Source organism: Notolabrus celidotus, chromosome 24, assembly GCF_009762535.1.
Source record: "Notolabrus celidotus isolate fNotCel1 chromosome 24, fNotCel1.pri, whole genome shotgun sequence".
NCBI classification, from domain to species: domain Eukaryota; kingdom Metazoa; phylum Chordata; class Actinopteri; order Labriformes; family Labridae; genus Notolabrus; species Notolabrus celidotus.
The window spans coordinates 3,980,269-4,002,960 of NC_048295.1; the positions used below are offsets into that span (position 1 = coordinate 3,980,269).

At 43.3% G+C, this 22,692-nt stretch overlaps 1 protein-coding gene across 1 annotated transcript in view; it reads left to right on the top strand.

The window, feature by feature from the left end:
• LOC117807991 (interleukin-1 receptor accessory protein-like 1) overlaps positions 1 to 22,692 on the top strand; it is a 194,735-nt gene that overhangs the window by 67,385 nt on the left and 104,658 nt on the right. The window contains exons 4-5 of the mRNA XM_034677361.1: positions 12,841 to 13,027; positions 14,350 to 14,503. Of these exons, the coding sequence (XP_034533252.1) occupies positions 12,841 to 13,027; positions 14,350 to 14,503 (341 nt within the window). The remainder of the gene's footprint in view (positions 1 to 12,840; positions 13,028 to 14,349; positions 14,504 to 22,692) is intronic.

The following is a 22,692-nucleotide window of genomic DNA, read 5'->3' on the forward strand; positions in this document are numbered from 1 at the left end:
TGCATATGTTAACATATCACATTTGGAGAAGGCTCCTGGCAGTGTGGTGTGTTTTTTTTACCTTCTTTCTCTTACTTGAGGATCCTCACCCTTTGATAAATGAAGGGACCCAGGGAATTAGAGCTCTCAGCAGTGTAACGAATGAATCACAGCACAACAATAAATCATCTCTCACTGGATACGTTTCATACTTGAGCATGTTAGAACAATTCAATCTCACTTACAAATGGCTGCCATGATGTTATTGTCTCAAAGCAAGTATTGATAGAGACTGGTGTATCCAAGAACGTCACACATGGATTTGGAGATACTTCTTCTTCTGTTGAAGAATCAGAGTGAAACAGCAAGAATCACAGTATGCTGAAAATGTTGCCCTTTTCTTTGGTTATCCGTGTTTGTTGCTGGGGAGAGCTGAGTTTTCCTGGTTGTTAGTGCCTACATAACCCAGGATGCATTGCACGTTTGCAGCAACAGCCCTGCTGTATTTCTCCAGCCTTAAAAAGCAAGTCAGCCAAAGCAACATAAATTTTCTCCCCCTCCCTGAAAACCTCCACGCTCATATTTCCAGATGTATATCTGTACTGTTTGTAGCGTAGTTTAGTACCTAGTTTGCAAATCAAGCATTTGGGGAGTGTAGAAATCTCTGCCTGGGTAACCTGAACTTCCTGCAGGCCAACAACTACATCACACAAGAACAACAGATTTTGCAATTGCAGCAGCCTCTTCCCTGCAGACACAGAGGACATCTGCAACAACTGCTGCTGCTTTGTCATGATGATAATGATTCACATTTATTGGCAAGTAGTTTAAGGGGGGGAAAAAGGTAATGCTGCCACCGCTAAGGTTCCTGTACCCCCATTGTTGTCTGCGTTTCGACCGCAGGCTGAAGTCCCGAGTAGATAGTGCAAAACTGTCTCAGTCTGCTGCAAGACGGTCAGTGGCAGGCTAGTTCAGCACCTGGACTCTTTGACTACTGAGCCATACTGTTGTAATACATGCAGAATGTGGTTTTGCATTGTCTTGATGCTCCAAATCCATCCTGTTGAGCATAAATGGCTCCCTCCCATATGTGCAAGCTCCCAGAGTTTGCAGTGTCCATGATTTCCAAGTAGAATTTATCACCTCTAAACGTTATCATTTATTGTAAGGAGGACATAAAGCTCAGTCTGAGCTGGCCTGGGTCTGTATATTTCTATAGGTGTGCTCTTCCCAGCACTAAAAAGAAAGCAGGAACAAGGGTGGACAGTAAAGTTGGAGGGGACTCTTGGGAGACCTTGTCTTTGCGGACTCTGCGGTTATATTTGAGGCAGTTAGCTTTGGCGCACCAGTAACATTTTAAAGCAACAGAAGAAAGTAAACACCCACTTGTGGCCTGCTACCTCACCATGCGAACCCAGCTAACACAAACTAGAGTAGCCGTGGCCAAAAGCTCCCTTTGTTTCTGCTGCATTATTCCTTTCTCTTCTTGGAAGAGACACAACACAGGAAGAGATTGTGTCTGCCAGTTGTCTGTCACAGGTGTTACTGCCCTGAGCAGAGCTTAACAGTGGAGGCAGAATATTCATAAGACACCCACATCAGAGCGTCTTCAGCCAGTAAACACACACCGCTCCGGGATTATTGGCCATTTCGTGCAGTTTACTGCTGTAAAACTTGGAGGCCACTGTTGTTGTCGACCTAAATTATGTTTCTCCAAGTTTGTATTCCATTCTTTGTCCAATGTAACACAAACTCAGTTAAACACAGTCATATCATTATGCAGTAATACTACGTGCATTCTGCAACATGGAATAGTTTGCATATTCATTTTGACGTGACTGTTCTTCCAACATGAGCATCAGTGTATGTTTCCCCTGTGAAAGAAAGCTCTGTGAGGTATAATAGAGGAACACTCTGTGAGCAGCTTGGACACCATGTGGCAGAATACAGATGATGACAGACACATCTGTGCTGTGAAAACCCCCCCACAAACGTCTTAATAAGTTTCGTATTTAGCAAAGTTTAGAGACTGAACAGCAGCTGGAGAAATGTGCCAATGGGAAGCAGATAAACACAATGATTATTTCCAATTCAAATCATGTTGTTTTAAATGCTTTCATTATCAAGAGGCATGTTTTATGAAGTCAAACTCACTCTGAGATCTGTGTGAGTATTATGAGGTTCAATGTTCAAACCAGACATGACTCTGTAGTGGAAGTCCCTGCATTAAATACAGACATGACTCTTTCATGTATTCAGGTTTCTTGGTAACGTTAGCATACAGCACAGTGCTTCATCACAGCTTTGTGTTTTTGCTCAGCTGTGCTTTAAAGTGTCAGAGGGCATCGTCATACGCTCACACACAGTCACACATGTTCACACACACAACTTCGACGTGTCACTTTTCCACTCCTCTGAGGCTAGCTGCTACTGACGGGGCCTTAATGTGCTTCCAATCTGAATGCAAAAGCAGGCCAACTCCAGCACACACACACACACACACAAATACAAATACACACACAGATGAACACGCATTATGAACATATGATGAGGGAGCACTCACGCCACATACATCGGAGTGGAAGAGAGCAGATGAGCAGTCCTGTGTTTCAGATCGAGGCGTTTCAGATGTTGAACCTCGGGGACCTCTGTCGTATGAAGAGCGAAAACATCTGCACTGGCAGACTGTGTCACTTACTGTAGAGAGATAAGAACACACACACACACACACACACACACACATACACATGGGCCATCTCTCCGGATACAACTTACTTTCTAGCACTGCTGCAAGTTTCTCTGTAAGCATGTGCACGTTACATATGCTAATTCCTGTCATGCAGGTCTGTTTCTTCTCCCTTCATTTTAGCAGCAGGGTGATCCATACCACCTCTATCACACAGCAGCTGCTAACACAGAGCAGTGTGCTATAAGTGAGTGGGTATTGTTGTATAATCCAGTTCATCCAGGTTAACCTGACTTTCACCTCAATCTTATGAAGTTTAATCACTGCCAGCTCTCTGCAGAGTTAAGTCCATGCCTCTGATCTCTCCTCCTCCCTCTCACACCATAATGCGCCATATTTTCTCCATTTATCCGCCTTTCATGCACCAAACGCAGCATCAACAAGCGCAGCTAACTGATTTGATGCCTGTTTACATCTGCTAATTCTGCTTTGATACGATCTGGGGCTGTGGTGGAATTTCATGGACTGTCTGGGGACGTCACTTTAATCAACTTTTCTGACAGCTCAGGCTGAAATAATTTTTACGTGTGAGATCCTTTATCTCTGGGTGTTTCAGTTTCTTAGCATGGTTCCTCAGCTCTACATAAGGTTACTTACTTCTCTTGCTTTGCTGCATAAGACTTTATTTGTACACAACACAAAGTGCTGTATATAAAAACAACTTAAAATAGAATAAATAATTATCCTAATCCCCACGCCAGTCCCTACCCTAAACCCACCCCACAATTCTAAGGTCCAGAACACAATATGCAACAACAATGATAATAATGATGAAAATAAAATGAATAAATTAAAAAGTAAAAAAGAAGTTGCTGAGCAAACTGAGGAAACACTCATGAGATCTTAATGAACAAACACTGGAGGTAAAATAAGATATTAAAACTCAACAGGAAATTAAACTCAGCAAAAAAAAATATATTAAAACACTAAAATATTAAACAAATAGAAGAAAATAAGATGCTATACTTAAAATAGATAAATACAATGAAATTTAGTGCATTTAGTGTGGACATACACAGACCTGCACATCCACTGTGCATCAATAGGCATGGAAAGCGTGCAGATTACTGCACGGATTAAGGACAGATGTAGCAGCACAGGGAGGATTCAACTGCTTGGCAGGTAGCTAATGGTTCACCTTTGACCCTGTTCACCAGGGCTGGCATGCTGCCACCGCTCAGGCTTATTAATGGGTTTCCTGCATGTCCTGCAATGCCTGAGCTGTCACCGGCAAAGGACGAGAGGAGGGGAAGATAACAAAGGAGTGACTGTGCATCTCTCTGTGTGTGCTTCCATTTGTTTACTTAAGCCTGGATTGCTGCTGCGAGTGCACCTCACCTGGTACCTGTGCACACACAGACAAACACACAGAACACACAGGCATTAAGAAGCTCTCCCTACCTGTCCCAGACTGCAGCCATGTTGCCTGTGTTAGTATTCGTGGGCAGGAGTGGCTGGTGATCTCTCAGGGAAGTGACAGTCAGAATGGGCCGTCTGGAACACTCTGTCATTCAGCCCGAGTCAGGGCCTGTCCAATTGATCCTGCCCAGCTGTCAGAGCCAATGAGAGACGCTAGACTAAGGAGCAGGAGGGACGCTTTGTGCTGCCATGGGTTATGGATGATGTATAATATAAGGATGGTGTTTGTGTTATAAGCTACCTGGCAGGAGACAATCAGTCTGTGGCTCTGTGGGATCGCCTCACAAAGGGGGGCTATAACAAAGGGCTCCTTATTAATGCAGTTTATTAAAGTGCTGCACAGTGCCGAGGCACATGACGAGTTTAAATTACTGTTTGTACCTAACATGAAATATACCCTTCCTTTACACAGCCGCTATCATGCTACTAACCTGAAGTGTTAGAATACTAGACTCTGAGCTCCTTCTGACTGCTCGAGCGGTTTACAGCCCACGCAGTCCCCGTGATGTTTCCACATCCCCGTCAGCAGCTGTTTGTCAGAAATAAAATACGTGTAGGGTTAACTTAAGCTGTGATGTATAATGAAAAAAGAAGCTGCACAAACTTCATCTACAGATTCTTCAAAAAAGTAATCAGCACGGGTACAGCACTGCGATGAAGGATGGGAGAAAGATGGGGATTCTCCACGTTACCACTCCAAACTAATCCGAGAGAGTTGCCAGGACTCTGGCAGCAGTTATTCACGGTGCCCAGGTGGGTTTTAGATAATTGTTTGATATGGATTTGCCAAGCTGATTCATTCACCAGCCAAAGGTTATTGATGAGGTTCCCTTATATTCAGTATTCTTTCCACCTGTGCAGAGAGAGCGCTCTGTGGACTCAGTGTTTGGACAGCCTTTTAGCTGGCTCTGTGTGCTTTAGTGGAGGCTGTTTTCCAGCGGCCATTGTCTGATGATGTATGGACGGCTGTGGAGGTTCAGTCCTCCTTTCACACTGCTTCATTCAGCTGGGTGATGTGGTGCTGTGAACTTGGCCTGATGTTCGCTGTGGATGTCTGATGCTACAATGGCGGTGTCAGAGCGGTGGATATGAAACCATTTTGAGTCTGGTTGCAGACTTTCTTGTAGAACTCAAATTGTCATAACTTGTATTCAAAATGCGACACTACTTGTTATTTAAGACCTTCACATGAGTCGTGTTTATGTCTGATGCTGTCTTGGCATACAGGGTAGAGTATTGTTTGCTTGATCTCATTTATATTGCTACATAAAAACTATATTTTCTACAACATTTATCATTTATGCAGCAAAAAGTGAAACATTTTATCTGCAGCTCATAATGTGGTGCTTTTGTTTCTGCCTAAAAACAGGAGCAATAATGAGCAGGCTGCCACGAACTTGCCTTTGAAGATGATTGTTTGCAAAATCCTGTTTTTATTCAACTAAATTATTATTATATTATCATTAATACAAACTATTACAGCTAAAGCATAACTTGCATAAGTCTCATGTAAAGTTGCCCTAAAGAAACCCCAAGAAATTACATCACAGTAGATGCAAATTAAAGTTGTACGAGAACACGCCCTGAAATAAGTTGGATGACAAAGTCCTTCATTAATTAAATTAATTAACAACAGAGTTAATAGATAGGCGACATAATTTGATAAACATAGGGTCATGTATTTCATTATCCCCCCGCAGAGTCACCGCACCCTCGACACAGGTTCAGGGTCATTCTGCAGAAACATTGTGCAAACCAACTTTTTTAAAATGTTCTCATTTGTATGTTCTCCACTTTTGCATAATTAAAGTAGCAGAGACCGTCACCTGACTCATGTCTATAAAGTGCATTTAAGGCCTTGTACAGAATCATTTTACTGAATCCATGTCTGCAGGTGAATCCTGGACTCTTGTGCTCTGTTTCTGCTCATGCATTTTGAGTTAACCTACATGAAAGGAAGACTGATCAACATTTTTATCTGGACGTTTTTGATTTGTGACCTTGTTGAAGTTTTTTATGGAAACATTTATTGAAAAAGCTGCAAACTGTAAATTCCTTTGAGTTACAGATGCACTTAGTATTTTATATGAAAGTCCCTTTAATTTCAAGATAGAGCAAAAGTCATCTCCTCTTTATTCCAATGTTAAAAGGATAGAGTGTATATTCTGGGGACGAGTTATTTGGTATGCTGCGTGGATATTGGTTGTATTTTTTCAATAACCCAGATAAACTTGCCAACACACGCACTCAGTTTGATGTATGTTGGGATCTCAGAGAAGAAATTGGAACGTATTCTCCATGTGCCTGCATTATGGTCTCAGCCAATTTCTGTGCATGCCCTTCACGCTCCCCCTGATTGGACGTTTGTCCCATGCTCGATTCCGTTTGATTAGGTTGGGCTCAAATGGCTTCTGGATACAGGGAAACCGGCTGCAGAGGTTTTATTCTAGGAGAGTCGCCTCGAGTCTGTGGCATAATCTCTGCAGGGTTATTGAGCTGAACGCCACATACGCCCACTTGTTCTTTATTTATTTTTAGTATCTGCTGTTAATCCGAGGCGGGCATGTGATATATGGAGGGGTGTTATCGGTGAGGAAACAATTTTAAACACACCATGTAGAGCAAGAGGAACACACGTATTACATATCCCTGCATCCCCAGCTGAGGGATTTTATTTAGTGTCATCCCCAGCACTGCTTCCCCATATATCTCGCCTGTTGGCTCTCCTGATCCACGCTGAGCGGAGCAAGTCATCAAACAAGATGCCAAACCATTGCTATCTGATAGCAGGGACACTGACCTTCTCTTCCTCATATCTGATGGTGCTTTTTATCTGCCAGACAAATGTCAGAAATACCATTCCCCAAGCACAATCACTTTGGCACCAGGGCCAACTTTTCCTCCCCTGTTTTCTCCCCCTCCTCCTCTCCAGTCCCCCGTAGACCGTGGACATTGCAGCGTCTCTGGAGACATCTGCAATGCTCAGCCATCAGTCAAACTGTGATAGGAGAGAACTCACAGCTTGGCTGAGTCCTTAGGGATTGGAGAGTGACGGCTAAGTGGCTTAAACATGGGACAGAAACTTCTTTTGATTCTTTGCATTGTTGCCTAATGTTTAATTTGAGTTTGTTTGCAGTTACACAAATTAGCAAGTCTCCAAACTTCAGTTTCTACATGTAAGGCTTTGGAACAGTTTCATGACTAGTCTGTAACACCTAAATCATCATCCTCCCCTAGAGGATAGAGAGTACGGTCTAGACCTGCTCTGATTGGAGAGAGTCTTCAGATTCAAGCCTCTTCTGAACGCTGTATTGCTCGGATGAGACAGTTTGTGTTTGATATGCATGGAAGTATGGCTGCTCATACATTACACCCAGATGGCCTGGGGACCAATGAATAAGGTCATGCCGGAGTTGGAAGAGAATACAATGGAGACAAATTGTTTATGCTTGTTATGGAATCAGGTTGCAAGCATAGCGATGGGTCGAGGGTGTCATGAAACGGAAAATGAGCTCCCTGAAGGCTTCAACCGGAGAATGAATGAGTAATGTGCAGAAGAAGGGCTGCTGTCAGTTTGAGACACACAACTCGAGGGGAGGCTTGGAGAATAACTTGGGTTATGTGGGTTTTTGGGGGGTGAGATGATTGCTTTTGCAGCTGCATTATTTGCATTCATAAAAGGAGTTTCACAGTGTTCTTAAAGCATTGTTAAAGGAACTGCCTGGTGTGTATTTTTCATAAAAACAGTCAGCAGAGTGAATAAAACGGACTGCTAAAATGTCAGCATAAATGCAGAGTCGGTCTTTATTTTGAAATTTGTATTTGCTGCCTCGTTTCTGTGGATATAAGTGGGGAGACAGGAGCAGGCGTGTGTTTCTCACAGCGTGGCAAAACTAAATTATCCGCAGAGGTGCGTGTTCCTCTCTAGGAAACTGTGTACTACAAGACAGGAAAGAAAAGGGTGGCATGGCGGGTGGAGGAAGGGACAGAGACAAACCACAAGCAGACACAAGGGTAGAGAGAGAAAGAGATAGAGAGGGAGAAGGGGGGATGAATTATAATTGAAGCAGGAGTCTATTGTTCCAGCATGGGAGACAAGTGCCACACTCTCAGACAGAGGCTAAGTAGGAGCAAGTTGGCCTGCAGTCAGATTTGGGGAGCCGGGGTGCTTAATCATCCTGGGCTGGGTGCTGGAGTTGACAGGTGAGATATGAGCGGGTGCTACAGGTAGGAGCTCCAGTCTTCCCACAGCTGACTGTGACCTTCGCTCCGACCATAAATTATGAAGGGGCCATAAAATACTGATTTAAGATAACTGGGCCATCTCGGAGTCCAGTCTCATTCTCTCTCTCAGTCTCCAGACCTCTTCTTTGACCTATCAGACTTCTTCCGAGTCATGCGGCAGAGTTTGCAACTGCATTACCTGCTGCGTATGTGTTCTCTCAGGAAAGATCTTCCATCTGCCCTCCACAGCCTGACGTAGGCTGGGTGGACGTTCAGCTCTGATCTCAGCTATGTGCTGACGCAGTATGGGAGGAGTGATGTCGGTCATATCCCGGGCCCTGTCGATGTGATTGACTTTAGCTTTTACTTTACTCTGATAAAAAGTGATCCCTTATTCCAGGAGACTCATTTTCACCTCAGAGGAAACAGGAAACACTTACTAAAATTTAGGATAATAATAAAAACTTTATAGACAAATGTTTACCTTTTGACAGACAGGGAGGAGGAATTTTAAAAATGCAAAACAGAATACAACGTAACGAGCTTGTGATAGAATTGATTTGATTTTGGAGATAAGCCAACAATTCGATGCTTTCTGAGAGCTATGACAGTTCCTTAAAGAGATATTACGTGAGCAGAAAGGCACGAGACACAGCAGTCATTTTTAAAGAAAATCAAGAAAACCAAAATTTTAAGAACTACACTTTTAAAAGAGGTCAGTTTAACATAACTCAAATCAACAAGTCAAAATATAAGGTGTGAACCAAACAAACTAACTTTACCTAAACCCCCCCCGTCAAATCTGAGCACATGGTCTGCTCCAACCACCTGGCTGCAGCACATGACTCCTGTCTGCCCTTGGCCACGCCTTTTTTTTTCCAAACCAGGAAGTGCAAACCTCACACAGCCAGCTAACACAAAGGCACAATGATCAATACAACAGAAATTTGTCAGGGTAAAATATGTTAGGACTGTTGAGAACCTTTCAGTGAGCTGATGTGGGAGTCTGGATTCTGATATTCTGTGCACAAACACAAGGCTGCAAACAAATCTCCACATGAGGAGCTTTGAAGGGCCAGAGCTGTGAGACTGGTGGGTGCTAATGTTGCAGAAGTTGTGTTTTTTAAAGACACAGTAAGGAGTTTTTAACTGATGTTGAAATAAACTGCATTTGTGTCTCTGTTCAGAGTTCTGTTGGTAAAGTTTGTCAGTGAGAATAAGTTATCGAACAGGAGTTTTTCTTCTTCAGATCATTTTCTTTGGCATGAGCAGGATTAGCAAACTGATTTTTAGTTGAAGTTTTAGACGGAGAAACTCTACATCGAGGACTTGTGTGCATATTTACATCCTGATAAAAGTTGTCTTGAACACAGAAAGGTTATCATAAAAAGAAGATCTGTATTCATGCATTTGCTTCCTCAACAAATGCATGCTTTGGCCACAGCAGGTGACGGTGCTCATGGGAAATGGAGTCATCAGAATCACTGGAATTAATGCACTCATCAAAGTGTCATCAAAGCAAAAACCTCAAAGTGTAAGGTGACACATTTTACTAGTACATATCCCACTTTCTTGTTATTTAATTAAGTTGTATATTTTTGATCAAGTCTCAGTTTAACTCGGCCTTGAGAGTTCAGAATCACCTTTACCTGACTTCATATACATGAATATAAATACAATCAAACTTTATTTATAAAGCGCTTTTCATACAATGACATTGTAACACAAAGTGCTGTACATAAAAACTATTTAAAACAGAATACATTAGTCCAGCACGTCCGTTTCAGCTGGAGTCTTGAACGTCCACAGCAGGAGGAACCTACGAGGTCTATGGTTTGTAACTTTAATGCAATAAGGAGAGTTAAAGTAAGTTATTGGGGAGGAGGGCTGAGATAGGATCCTAGTGTGTCAGTCTAAGCCTATAGCAGCATAACTAAGAGCTGGTCCAAGCCTGATCCAGCTCTAACTATAAGCTTTATCAAAAAGGAAAGTTTGAAGCCTACTCTTAAAAGTAGAGCATTCATCGACTCCAGTCCTCTTTGTTTGAATCCAGTCCACCTCCCCAGTCGAGCCCTTGATGCTGCTGTCTCTTACAAGTTGATAGTCGTGGCGTTTTCTTTCCCCGTCCTGACGTCACCTCCCATCAACCTCTGAACCTTCTACCTCGCCGTGTTCCCTTTGCTTTGACGATCCCCTCACACGGTTATTGTTCCTTGAAAGTTAGCTGTAATGACTAATCAGCAATTACTTCATCTCCCAATTTCTATTAGAAAAGAGTTATTTTAATTAAGAGATTCATTAAGTTAGTTCATTAATTTCCCCACAGGTGCCGCGGATCCTCCGGAGACTTTCAAATCAATTCAGCTGCCTATTATTTAATATCAGAGCAAACAGATACCCAGATAACGGCCAGGTTTCATCTGCTTTTATTGATGGTTACATGCCGGCTGCCTTTGGTGCCAATTAACTCTTGAAGCCGACAGTTGCTGCTGTTGAAGAATTAACCCCTGAATTTAACCAATGCTGAATCCCCTGAGAATCCTGCTATGTGTGCCAATTATAATCCTCTCTGCAGACTTTAACTCCTGAATGACCAGTGTGCCTACCTTGCACATTGCAGCTGGAGTCCTCCGCCTGCCCTCCAGCTGTATACAGTAACTGTCAGCCTGACGCTTCCCCCAGCTGATGTATGCAGGATGCTATCTATCATTGCCACGACATTGCATATCCCCTTCAGTTTGACACATTTGACAGACACCCTCGCCTATTAATGCCCTGGCATCACCTAGCTTGTTATCGCTGCAGAAGAGGTCCACGACGAGTGTTCATTTTCAGCAGTGCGGTCTCAGGAGTGCGGATAGTTTCCCTGCTTAGTTCTTCCGAAATGGCTTTGTGAATATTACACCTGCAGGGCGAGAAGCCGAGAGATCACCAGGCTCTCTTCAGGCTCAAAAGGCGTCATGATGGATGTGAAATGTTGGAAAGACATCGTAGGACAAAGTGTTGGCCCACGCCATCGATCACTCATGCAGAGCAGATGACACAGTTCTCTCCCTCTCCTCCGGCAGGGCGAGTTTATCAGCGCTGCCCAGAATATTTAACAGGGAAGAGGAGAGCGCACCCGTGGGATCTCATTTGCACAGGTGTCCATCTGGTAGAAGTTGTCTAGGATAATCTCCACATCATGTCACATTTGCATCCTGCCTTTGTGAAAACGGCACTCTCACTCTGAGCGAGAGAGAGAGCTCGGCCAGTCCGGAGGGCGAGGGATTGTGTTTACCGACATTGTAGCAAAGACCAGCGTGTGTTCTGCTAATCCATGAGGCTGTTAATGCTGCACAATTATGTAAGGATTTAACATGTTTGTAATTGTTTGTTGGTTCAGCTCAATTTGTGTAACCAGCTTTAGTTGGAAAATTAGCAATGAGATTTTACTAAACACTGCCAATTTGTTTGGTCTCTTAACCAGGAGGGATTTGCAGGGCTTGTCATTTGTGACAGTCTTATTAGCCGGTTTGGGCGAATAAAAGGTGCTCTCATTGAATTCATTGATCATCACGGACCTCTGCTTCTGTTCCCCTCCTTCAAATAGCACAACTTTCACAGCCGATCGATGCGTTCATTGATTCCCATGTTCTGTTAAGAATTACTCAAGCAGCAGATCCAATCTGAGAATCGCTGTACCATTAATGACCCAAACAGATAGCTATAAATGCTCCGCTGCTGTATCTCTTCCTCCCTTGTGACTGTGCAGGAGTACATCATATCACGGCGAGGTTCTTGATACACACGACAACCCTGATGGGTTTAGTATTTACAAGACAAGTGCTCCCGATGGAGGCAGCACAAACACACTGAAGGTGTACAGCAGAGAGATGAAATGTTTATTCCAGCGTGGTATCCGTGAGCCCAGGCAAGCATGAAGTCTCCAAACATCACATTTTATACACGTTATAAATCCTCTTCTTTATATATACGGCCACGACATCAATGGAGCAAGTCGTTTCCTGCTAGCTTGCGCTGTATCTCCTCAACACGTGAAAATAAAAGCCTCAATCAATCTTCAAGTGTTGACATTCAGAGCTGTCACAGCGTATTAAGGCCCTTCTCACCATTCCTTCACTTTTCCATCCCCGTGTTTTTTAAACTGTAAGCGTGCAGATAAAACGTCATATTTAAGATTACGATTCAACATTCAGCATTAAAGGAACATTTCTCTCCTCAAGTTGTGAAATTGATTTATCGCCCTCCACAAGGTTTCTGCCTAGCTCCGTCTGCTGCATTAAACGTTCCACATGAAATCTAATGAACGAGCCTCGTGGAGATTTTGATCGCACAGACTCTGATTTTATGTGAAGCCTGAGATTGGACCGCTGGCAGCTTCTCCCCCGCTGCATCTGGCAGGGCTTCAAAACGACACAAACTCATTTAATCTTCCCTCTGATTCATTAACTTTTTGATTCTTCTTGCAGGAACTCCACATACTGCATGAAGGTGTCCATGTCTCTCACGGTGGCGGAGAACGACACGGACCTCTGCTTCAACTCCAAAATGAGGTTCTTCGAGAAGGCCGAGCTGAGCAAGAGCAAAGACATCACCTGTCAGGGCATTGAGGATTATTTACAGCCGGGGGTGGAGCCGGAGATCGTGTGGTACAAGGTAAGATACACCACCATGTTGTCTTTTCTTTGTTGCTTTAAATCCATCATGCCCAGAATTAGAAACTGAACCTGCAGCTTCACATGAGTTCGAAGAGAAACCTCTCTAAGGTCAGCTACACTCACAGCTCATCAGCTTCAAATCCTGTCCTCTGTTTGACTTATCAAATTAAAACCATCAACAGAATAAATATATAACATCTCTTGTTTACCGCTCGCTCGCTTGCGGTGCGATGTAACGCCCACATTTCAACCTCTGGCGTCCAATGTCCTCCCTTCCGCGGAGCTGATAGGTGAAGCCCGGGGGCCGCTTCATCAAGCGTGCAAAGTGTGCAGGATTAAGTGGCCACACTGCGTCTTCGGTTTCCCACTGAATCAAATTAAAACAGCAGATAATGACTGTGGGCTCCACACCCTCCAGTTATTGGCTCTCGCTTTGTCAGCGGGGGCCGATTGGATTCTGGGAGGCCTTTCTTGGACCGCAGCTCCGGAGTAAACCCACAGTGCCCCAGTTTCTTTTGCCTCAGGTGATCTGTGGCCCAAAATCAGAGAAGCCTGGGCTGCTCCTGAAAGTTAGTACCTGCATGCGCAAACAAAGAGTTATAGTCTTTACTTCAATCTTAATTATAAGTGAAGTTATGAATCGTCCAAAGTGATGTGAGCCCTGAGGTTTTTATTAAACTGTGATATCCTCATCTTTTAAAACTGATAACAATCCAGCTTTCAAAATCATTTAAGTTCCTTAAACTCAGCTCTTAAACACATCCACAGCTCACCCTGCAGCTGTGATGAGTAATGAAAGAAAATTAGTTACATTAATAATCAATTAATCAACGGTTAAAGCGTCAAAATAATAGAAGGAGATCAAAACAATATAGAGAGAAGTGTGAGGAGTTTTTCTTTACTTTGACAGAAACAAGTATTTGAGATGAAACATCAGAAGCAGACGATATATCCTGTTTCAAGTCGCTTCTTCTCACGATTAGAGGTTCACATATTCATAGTTTTCAGTCATGTGACCATGCAGCACGGTGGTCTGGAGGTTATAAAGAGCGTAGTAGAATGACAGATCTGTTGAATGCTCGTCCATCTCTTCAGAATAAGGCATATTTATATCCCAGAACTTCACTTTGGTGATGTTTACATTAATCTAAACAAGAATCCTTCCCTTTACAACACTGCCAGGATGAACGCCTATAAAAGTACAGACAGATAAATGTGTTAGAACCCGGTAGGGGGGTCCACAAGTCTGTGACATCAGGTGAAATGTATGAACTCTAATATCCTGTCTCATTATTCTCCTCCTCCTCTTTCCACTTGAAGGAATGCAAGTCAAAGCTGTGGAGACCGACCATCGAGAGGAGGAGAGACACTCTGTCCATCAAGGAAGTACGGGAAGATGACATTGGGAATTACACCTGTGAATTACAGTTTGGGAGCTTTGTGGTGCGGAGGACTACCGAGCTGTCCGTCACAGGTAAGAGGAAATGCCCTCAGTGCTGCGACTCCTTTGATTGCTCGACTGTCGTTGACGTTCTGAAGCTGGCATTTTACTCAAAGAGGCACGGAGATAATGTCAGTAACTGTACCCTGGAAGCTTCAATGCAAATATATTTACTGCATTTCAAAGGGGTGTTCTCATTGTTCCTCCTGCTTTTGTGCACGCTGTCTGCAGATTGTGGCTTCAGGATGTTGTCGAGGAAAAAAAATGTACCTTTTGCCAAAGCGTCCGAGTCAATAACCCGTCGTCTCTGTGACGGCTCGGCTGCTTTAATTGCTAAGTAGAGGAATTCACACATAGCCTCTTCAGCACTTTTTCTTAGGGCTGCTGAAATATTTAAGCCTGAAAGCTAAAGTGGGTGACAGATAGCTTGTCAGTGACAGTGTCACAGCCGAGGGTGACAACGGCAAGGCAGAGCACTGAATCTACAGCTTAATTAGACTGGAGATGTTCTTACACCACTTCTTTCCTCCTGATGCTCGTTCTGGTACCTTTACTGAAGTTTCCACAGACTCTGTTACTGCTATGTCATCTTTAACTGCTGTATCCCGTGGCTCCTGTCACTCATGTTTTCCTGACACTCTTTGGATATTCCCGGATATTAGGCAGACAGAGAGAAACCAAGTGAAGAGGTTTCAGGTGGATGAGGGGGGATGTTGCGTTCAGTGAGTTTGAGGGTCAGACGGTGGTGACTGTTAACTGCTACCTGATTACACTTTATATTCCCTTTAATTAAAGCCGCAGACGGAGACTCCGGCGAGCTGCGTCGTAAATCATTCATTCGTCAGCCTCAAAATGTCGTCTTGGAGGAACAGTGTTAATCTCTCTATCTACTTTGGAGACATTCAGCATTTCCAAACAGGTGGCTAAAGATGATTGATGATTTTGGCGATGGCAGGAAGAGCGGCATTTGTGATGTTTGAGAAAGAAATATCCTCGGCTTCAGAACTCGTAGGTGTGAATGTTTCTCTTTTCAGGCAACATATCTGGGATTTGTTCAGTCCTGAGAATCCTTTGATGTAGTAATAATGAGAATGTCTGGATGCATAATTGTTCATTGGATGGTTTGATTCAGTGGAAAGTGATTGTATTCGTGTTGGCAGTGATGAAGGAGGAGGCTACGTCGTGATAGAGATTTTATTGGTACACTTTAGAGCACATTTTAAGATGCAGAGAGCAAATAAACCGTTTCACCCCAATTGACTGAGAGTTTAAGTTACAAGCTACAGTTCTGCCTCCAGGTAACAAAGAGTAATATAAATCCTCATACTTTTCTCTCCTGCATCTGGAGAGCTGTTTTATCTCAGCGCTTGTTTTCTTCTTGAGTTTTTAAATCTTTCTGGTATCTTTCTTTTGCAGCCAGGGTGTGTTGTTTGCTAGGTAGCTAATGCAGGTGTTTTGTGGACCAACATGCCCCGCCTCCTCCTCATTTTAAAAGAAGTGTCTCTCCTCTCTTCGGGTTTGTCCAGAGCTTTAACATCAGCAGCATGCACGAGTGTCTCCACTCTTTTGATCTGAGCCCAAGCTGCAACTGCTGGAATTTGGCCGTAATAGCATGGTACGAACAACAGTTTAGGTCTGAATAGCTCATTTCTCTATTGGCACACACTGTATGGGGGTAACTTATTTTATTAACTGTTATTTTTGAAGATATTAAAGCTACAAGTTTTGCCCAAATAAGGATGTGGCTGACTTGATTGGCAGGCGGACACTGTAGCTGTGCTTTACCTCACACAAGCTTGGAACGAGTTATGTTCAGCAGAGTTCAGCATTTCCTATATGGCTCCCACTGAGGATACTACCTCCATTTGTTATACAACTAAAGGCATAAATATTGAATCTCCTGAACAACTTTAACCCAAGGAGATGATAAATGCAGCATGCACTTGTCATAAAGTCTCTGCATTAAGTTTTAATTCCCATCTCTCCTGCAAAGGGGAAATGTTTTTATTAACCCTGCAGAGATCTGATGCTCAGTCCTGACCTTTTCATCTGCATATTTTCTGTCTTCATATCTAAAATAAGTATACATGGACCTTTATGTAATATTATCATCAACCGCCCACAGATAGCTCCAATTCAGCATCAAAACCCTTGTCACTCCCCTCTTTATCAACAGCCCACAGGCCCTCTCACAGCAGTGCGACGGGACAAAATGTCAGATACCATTTGATTATAATGAGCAGTGCTAAAATCATAATGAGCTCCCTTGCTGGGTGATTGGAAGCGACAGTCTCTCTAAATGAAATTTGGGGTTTTATGACTTCTTTGTAAGGTGCACCGTTTGATGTCTCAGATTAAACACGGCAGAATAAAGAAGCAGTGATGAAATAGATATACAGGGGAACAGCAACGTTGGTGTGTAAAATGGAGTGTGGCTGTAGCTAATGAGCTGGGACTGATGCTGTTAACCTGCTTTTCTGATGTTGAAGCAGCACAGGATGAGCTGCTGGCTGAGGAGAGGATGTCTTCCTTCCTCTTTAAACTGACAGATGCATTAACCTGATATTTATCATGTCCCTCTGTAGCACCAGACGTTGGCAGCTTTGTTTCCCACTGCAGCACACTTTCCGTCTTCCACATTTAAAACCAATTCCTCTTAAGTGAACAATACTTTCCTCCAAGATATCGCCACTCCGTGTCAGCGTCTTGCTTTCTGTTGAATATTACTGCACAGCAAAGCGACTGGTCGGTAATGAAAAGGGACTATTCTGCTTCCTCAGCTCAGCAGCTGCGTTTGAATGATGGGAAACTTTACCTCTTTGTGTTCTCTGCCATGCATTTGTAAGCTAAAGGCTATTTTCTGCAAATGTAGACAATAAAGAATAACAAAAAGTGCAGAACAAGTCGGGAACATGAATTTCAAGTAGAGGACAAGCCGATTCATATATCCTTCAGACTCAGATTTAAGAAACGTGACAAGGACAAACCCAGGAACAAGTGGAGGAAGTCATGTCAATAAAATGCACATTACTTTAAAGATGCTTCTAAAGAAACCACTGATTTAATCATCATGATGAGTATTAATCAGATCAGTAGTGTTTTGTTCTTACTCACCAATAACCCTAAAGGATTGTACCGCTTTAAATACAAGTGCAGAAGCAAACAGTCACATGTTAATATCTAAATATTGCTTCAAAATGAATCTTCTTTACCTTCTAGTGTCCATTAGAACTTGTGGAGAATGATAGCAGAGTTGATTTTGAACATAATGTACAGGAAGTAAATACAGGCAGACCATATTTGGAGAGCCGGGGCTGGAGAGGAGCAAGATTCAAAGGAATGAGATATTGGCTAATGCTTGGAGTTGCACTAAGTGAGAGGTGACAGAGTGAGAGGGCACCCTGAGCAGCTGGAGTGTGCCTTGCTCAAAGGGTACCATGTTCGCCCCCTGCTGGTTCTAAGAAAAACTGCAGGTTTAGAGGACCTCAGCACTTCTGCTCCACTTCTGGTCACTTCTCTCGCTTCTACTTTTTTAATTAAGCACGTAACTCTGCACTAGAAGGCAGTAATGCTCACCATGCTGCGTTAGCAAGCTAATAAACTGAAATTATCAAAACAAAGCCGCACTGAAAAGGCAAAGTCATCATAAGTCCCTCCGATATGAGCTCACAGGCTTTAGACCAAACTTTGTTTGCTTTCTTTTCAATATTGGAATCATCTGGGGGGTTTTTTTGCATCCCAAACTGGCACATCTTACCAATAATGTATGCAAGTCTGTCATCATGATGAATGCTGTGAAGGCTGAAACATATTGATTTTGTATACTTGAGTCTAGTCTATTGTTCTCCAGGAGCAGCTGAATCAGTTAAAAGAGGAGAAGGAGGGGAGCAGTGTTTTTGGTGGTGGCAGATATCTCATGGCGCACCAGGAGCAGCTTTAAAGAGCCGTTTAGTATGATACCGACCGCAGTCTGAACTCATTTAGTGATCAGTAAAATGTTAACAGGGCCAGAATGTCCTTATCAATCCCATCACTGTTTACCTCACTCTGAACTCACCGCTCACACACACCTCTCCCGTTCGATGGCTGTACCAATCCCCTCTCCTTCTCTGAGTTGATGCATTAACATATGAAGGAGGTTGGAGTATAATCGCTCCTCTAATTGATGGAAGATAATTAATCTGGCCAAGGTGCTGGTAGCGGGGAACATGACGCACACAGCACATTCAGAAAGTAACCCTTTCTTTTTTTCCTTTAGAGTTTGAAACACGTGTAATCAGCGGGTGCTTGATGAGGTTTATTAATTTGTCTATATCATTATCTTTGATATTTCGTCACTTTATTAGAGAGCAAGCTTATGAATAAATATGAAGCAGGTCATTATTCTGGGAGTTGAATGCAGCCTCTCCTGCTGTGGCTCCTGATGGGTCGGGAGTTATTTATCGTATCCCTTCTCTTGTTTGTATCACAGCCGTTAGATTCACATCTGTTGACACTCTCTGACGCTTTGTTTGTCATACTCTCAGTGACACTATGTTCTAACCTTGGCATTTTATACGATTGTCACAGCGTCGCTTGGTCTGTTTTCTTGCTTGTGTAAACGTCTCACAATGAAGCAGAGCAAAGCACAAATGAAGAGGAGGGAAGCATTTAACTACACGATACCTTTCCATTGTTACACTCGTACAAAAGATATCTTGATTACGTCACTTTCACAACGTTTTTCCAGCTGTTGACAGTTTTTAACATGAAGTAAATTACCCTCTACTGTAAGCTTTCTGTTGCTCTCCAGCAACTACTGATGAAAACGTCCCGCTTTTTAGTCCTTAAATATTTAATCATGTTCAGCTAGTTTCTAACTTTGTTGACCATTTGGTGCTCAGAGGATTCAGAGAGTAGGAACATCCTGAGCTTGTGGACACAAAAAAGGTTTCTACTGTATAAGTTGTGGTCTCAGTTTCTAGTTTCAGATGTTTGTTCCTCAGCTAGAGATGTTCATTTTATCCATTACAGTCCATGTTGCAACCTGCTGCTGCTAAAATGATACCCCCAGGGTGGATCCAGTGGAAGTTATCACATTGACTATAATAGAAACCCATAAGATCCGGATTGGAGACGGACCGGACACAGATCTGGTGGAAGTTCGGTGTTAGCCTCCTTACAGGAATGTCAGTAAGCCAGAACAAGACATTCAGAGACACCATCTTGGGCTTTTGGAGCCTCTAATGGACACAGCTTATCAGAATTTGCTGACATTTACAGACGTAATGGTGTTATTATTTTAAAATGAGCTAAAATCATCCTCTGACTGATTGTTTTTAGTGATTCAGAACATAAGAAAGAGTAAAAGGAAATGTGAAATGCCATCTTTCATTGATCATCCTCAAAGCAGCACATCTCAGGCTGATGCGTCCTCTCCAAATTAAACCCGACAAGAATTACTGTTTTCTAAAAATACAACTGCCTCATCAACCTAAATCACAAATAAGAGCCACGGTGGTGAAGAGCGCTCATTCTCCGCCATAAATGAGACCCAGTTATGTCATAAACTCAAATTAAATCCTGACATGTGGCGTGGTCAGCAGTGGGAAATCTTCACTGGAGCGACTGAGTGGAAAGTGAGGGAGAAACGTTCTTGTTAATAAAGCAGCGGATGAGCGAGCCGGCGCGTGACGCTTCTGGGAAAATAATTTGTTCATGACCTCCGGCCTTTAAAGCCATTAAGAAACTAAAACGCTGGTCATGTGACTTTTGGGTGATAAAGTGGACACAGTGTTAAAGATGCTGTAAGTCAGACTCTCTAAAGGGCAGTGTGGTCTGACGCAGGTCTCAGGGAAATACACAGCTTGATTATTTTATAACACCGTTTGTAGATGAGCCAAAACCTCTCGTATTTCTATTCACACCATGTCTGCTCACTGAGACACGTCTCATGTTGCTGTATGTTGTATTGATTTCATATGTGTTTACCATGGGTATGTCCTCGTGTTTCTATAGCTGCCTGTGCGGTTTAGTGGGTGGCAGCGTCAGATCCCAGCTTGAGACTTTCCATTATTGGCTGTAAAGAAAGAGCCCGAGGTTGTGCCTTTCACTTCTGATTGATACTTGGTCATGACCGGGGTGTGAGTGCACGGCAGACGTGGGATGTGACAAATGGCAAGGCCGACGCTGAGGCCCAAAAGGAGGTGGTAGAAAAGGTAGTGTTATAAATCTGACAATGCTAATGCTAAGATAAAGTTATCTTTGCTGTATTCTACCATCATTGTATTCTCTCCAGACCCTCAGCCGGGCATTCATTTTGGACAATAAGCAGCAGAACACATGAAGAGAAATCCATCATGCAGTGAGAGCTCTTTACTCAGCTTCAAGTATGTTCTTTAAGAGAGCACAGCTAGGTTTGTGATGCAGAGAATCTATACGCTGACAAATCGATGCATCAGGCTGGTCACTACTTATCACACCTTACATTTTCCTTTGATTAGGTTTTTCAAATTAGACAAGCAAAAGAAGAAAATGTTCTCACTTTAGGAGGAGGAGAATCCTTGATTCAGTGATTACCAAGGGAAAACCTTGGTCACATGACTCCAGCAGTCCAGATGGATCTGGTGGAATTTGGCCGTAAGGTGGAGCAAATGTTTGAATGGAGCATATTCCACTTGCTGTAACAATGAAACAATGATTTGATGAGTGAATGGTTCATTCTTCTCCTTCTGTTTGACTAATTGCTTTAGTGAAATGTTAAATATTCAACTCCATTAAGTTCTCATTACAACTGCTTGATTTATTTAAAGAATATATTGAAATAAGGCCTCCTCTCTGTGGTTTCACTCGTCCCTGCAGATTTTCTGATTCTGCACTTCTATGCTGTGTCAAGCTGTTTGCCATACCTCCCGCGTTTTTAGCGGCGCCCACGTCCCCTGTGGTTTTGGCAGCCTGTTTGTTATGCGCTCCCCTGCCATCCCTTACCACCTCGGCGAGTCAACTCACCCCTGAGCCCTGATCAATCCAGCAGCAGCAGCAGTAGCAGTGTGTGTGTGTGTGTAGACTGTAGTGCACACTCAACATCCCAGTGGGTTTCCACCTGCTGGCACCATCAAAGGAGTGGCACGCAGGAGATGTGATTGCAGAGCTTACAGCGAGCAGGGGTGGAAGTGGGCGAAGCAGGAGTGAAAATATGTGAGTGTGAAGCGTGTGCAGAGCAGCGTGTTCTCAGAGTGGAGTGGTTACTTGGTTACTGTATAAGAGTGCAGGCTGTTATTTCTCTGAGAGGGGTGTACTGCATGAAAAGGAGGTGTCAACACTTTGATTCGGTGGTATCCCTCTTCATCCTGAGGTCGTGCACTGTGTTTGATTCCTCCTCTCAAACACTGACAGGTAACTGGCAACAGTTTCCTGGTTGCCTGGTTTTTGTGTTTTTGGCACGGGCTGGCTGATCCGCCGCGCCCCATGAACAAACCGCCCGAGGAGGAGCTCCAGGATTTAGTTTGACTTGGCCCGCTTTCCACAAGGTGAGATGACTTTGATCAGTGTCCCCTTGTTTGATGAGGTGGCACTTTCTGGGCACAAATGCTGTTTAAAGCAAACAAAGGACTATCTCCCTCGGTGCTTTGTCACAAGATTTAGGACACAGGGCTCACAAGGTGGACTGGACAATTAGATGCTGTTTTCCTGCCAAGTAGTCGGACATGTAATGTGGTTTTGATGTTTTAATCATGACCAGGAAGTGGAAAACAGAGTGAAGATTGTAGATAACACAGGACTTCCACCAGAACACAACGGAGTGGATCCAGTGGAAGTTAACACATTGACTAGAATGGAAACAACAGTGTAAATATTCCGTCTGTCCCTCAAAAGTGGGCTGAATTGAAGTCACTGCATTTTTTAGCAGGACTCATGCAAAAGCTGTAAAACTCATTATATGACCACTACAGAGACTAAATCTGTCTATTTATCTGTGTTATATATTTGCCCTCTCTTCAGTCCTTGGTGCTTGTGTGTGCCCAGAACGACAGAAAAAGCCAGGTGCGTATCTTCCATCCTCATGACACCTTGCTCGTGCTTCTCTTTGTCAAACGTGTGATTAAATCAGCCTGCATACAGAAAACTGCATCAAGAACTGTTCTGGATGAATATTTACTGAGACCTGTTTGCCTGAGAGACCCGGTCTTCCAGGAGCAGGTGAGACCGAGCAACAGATGTGATGCCGGTTTGAACAGATGGTG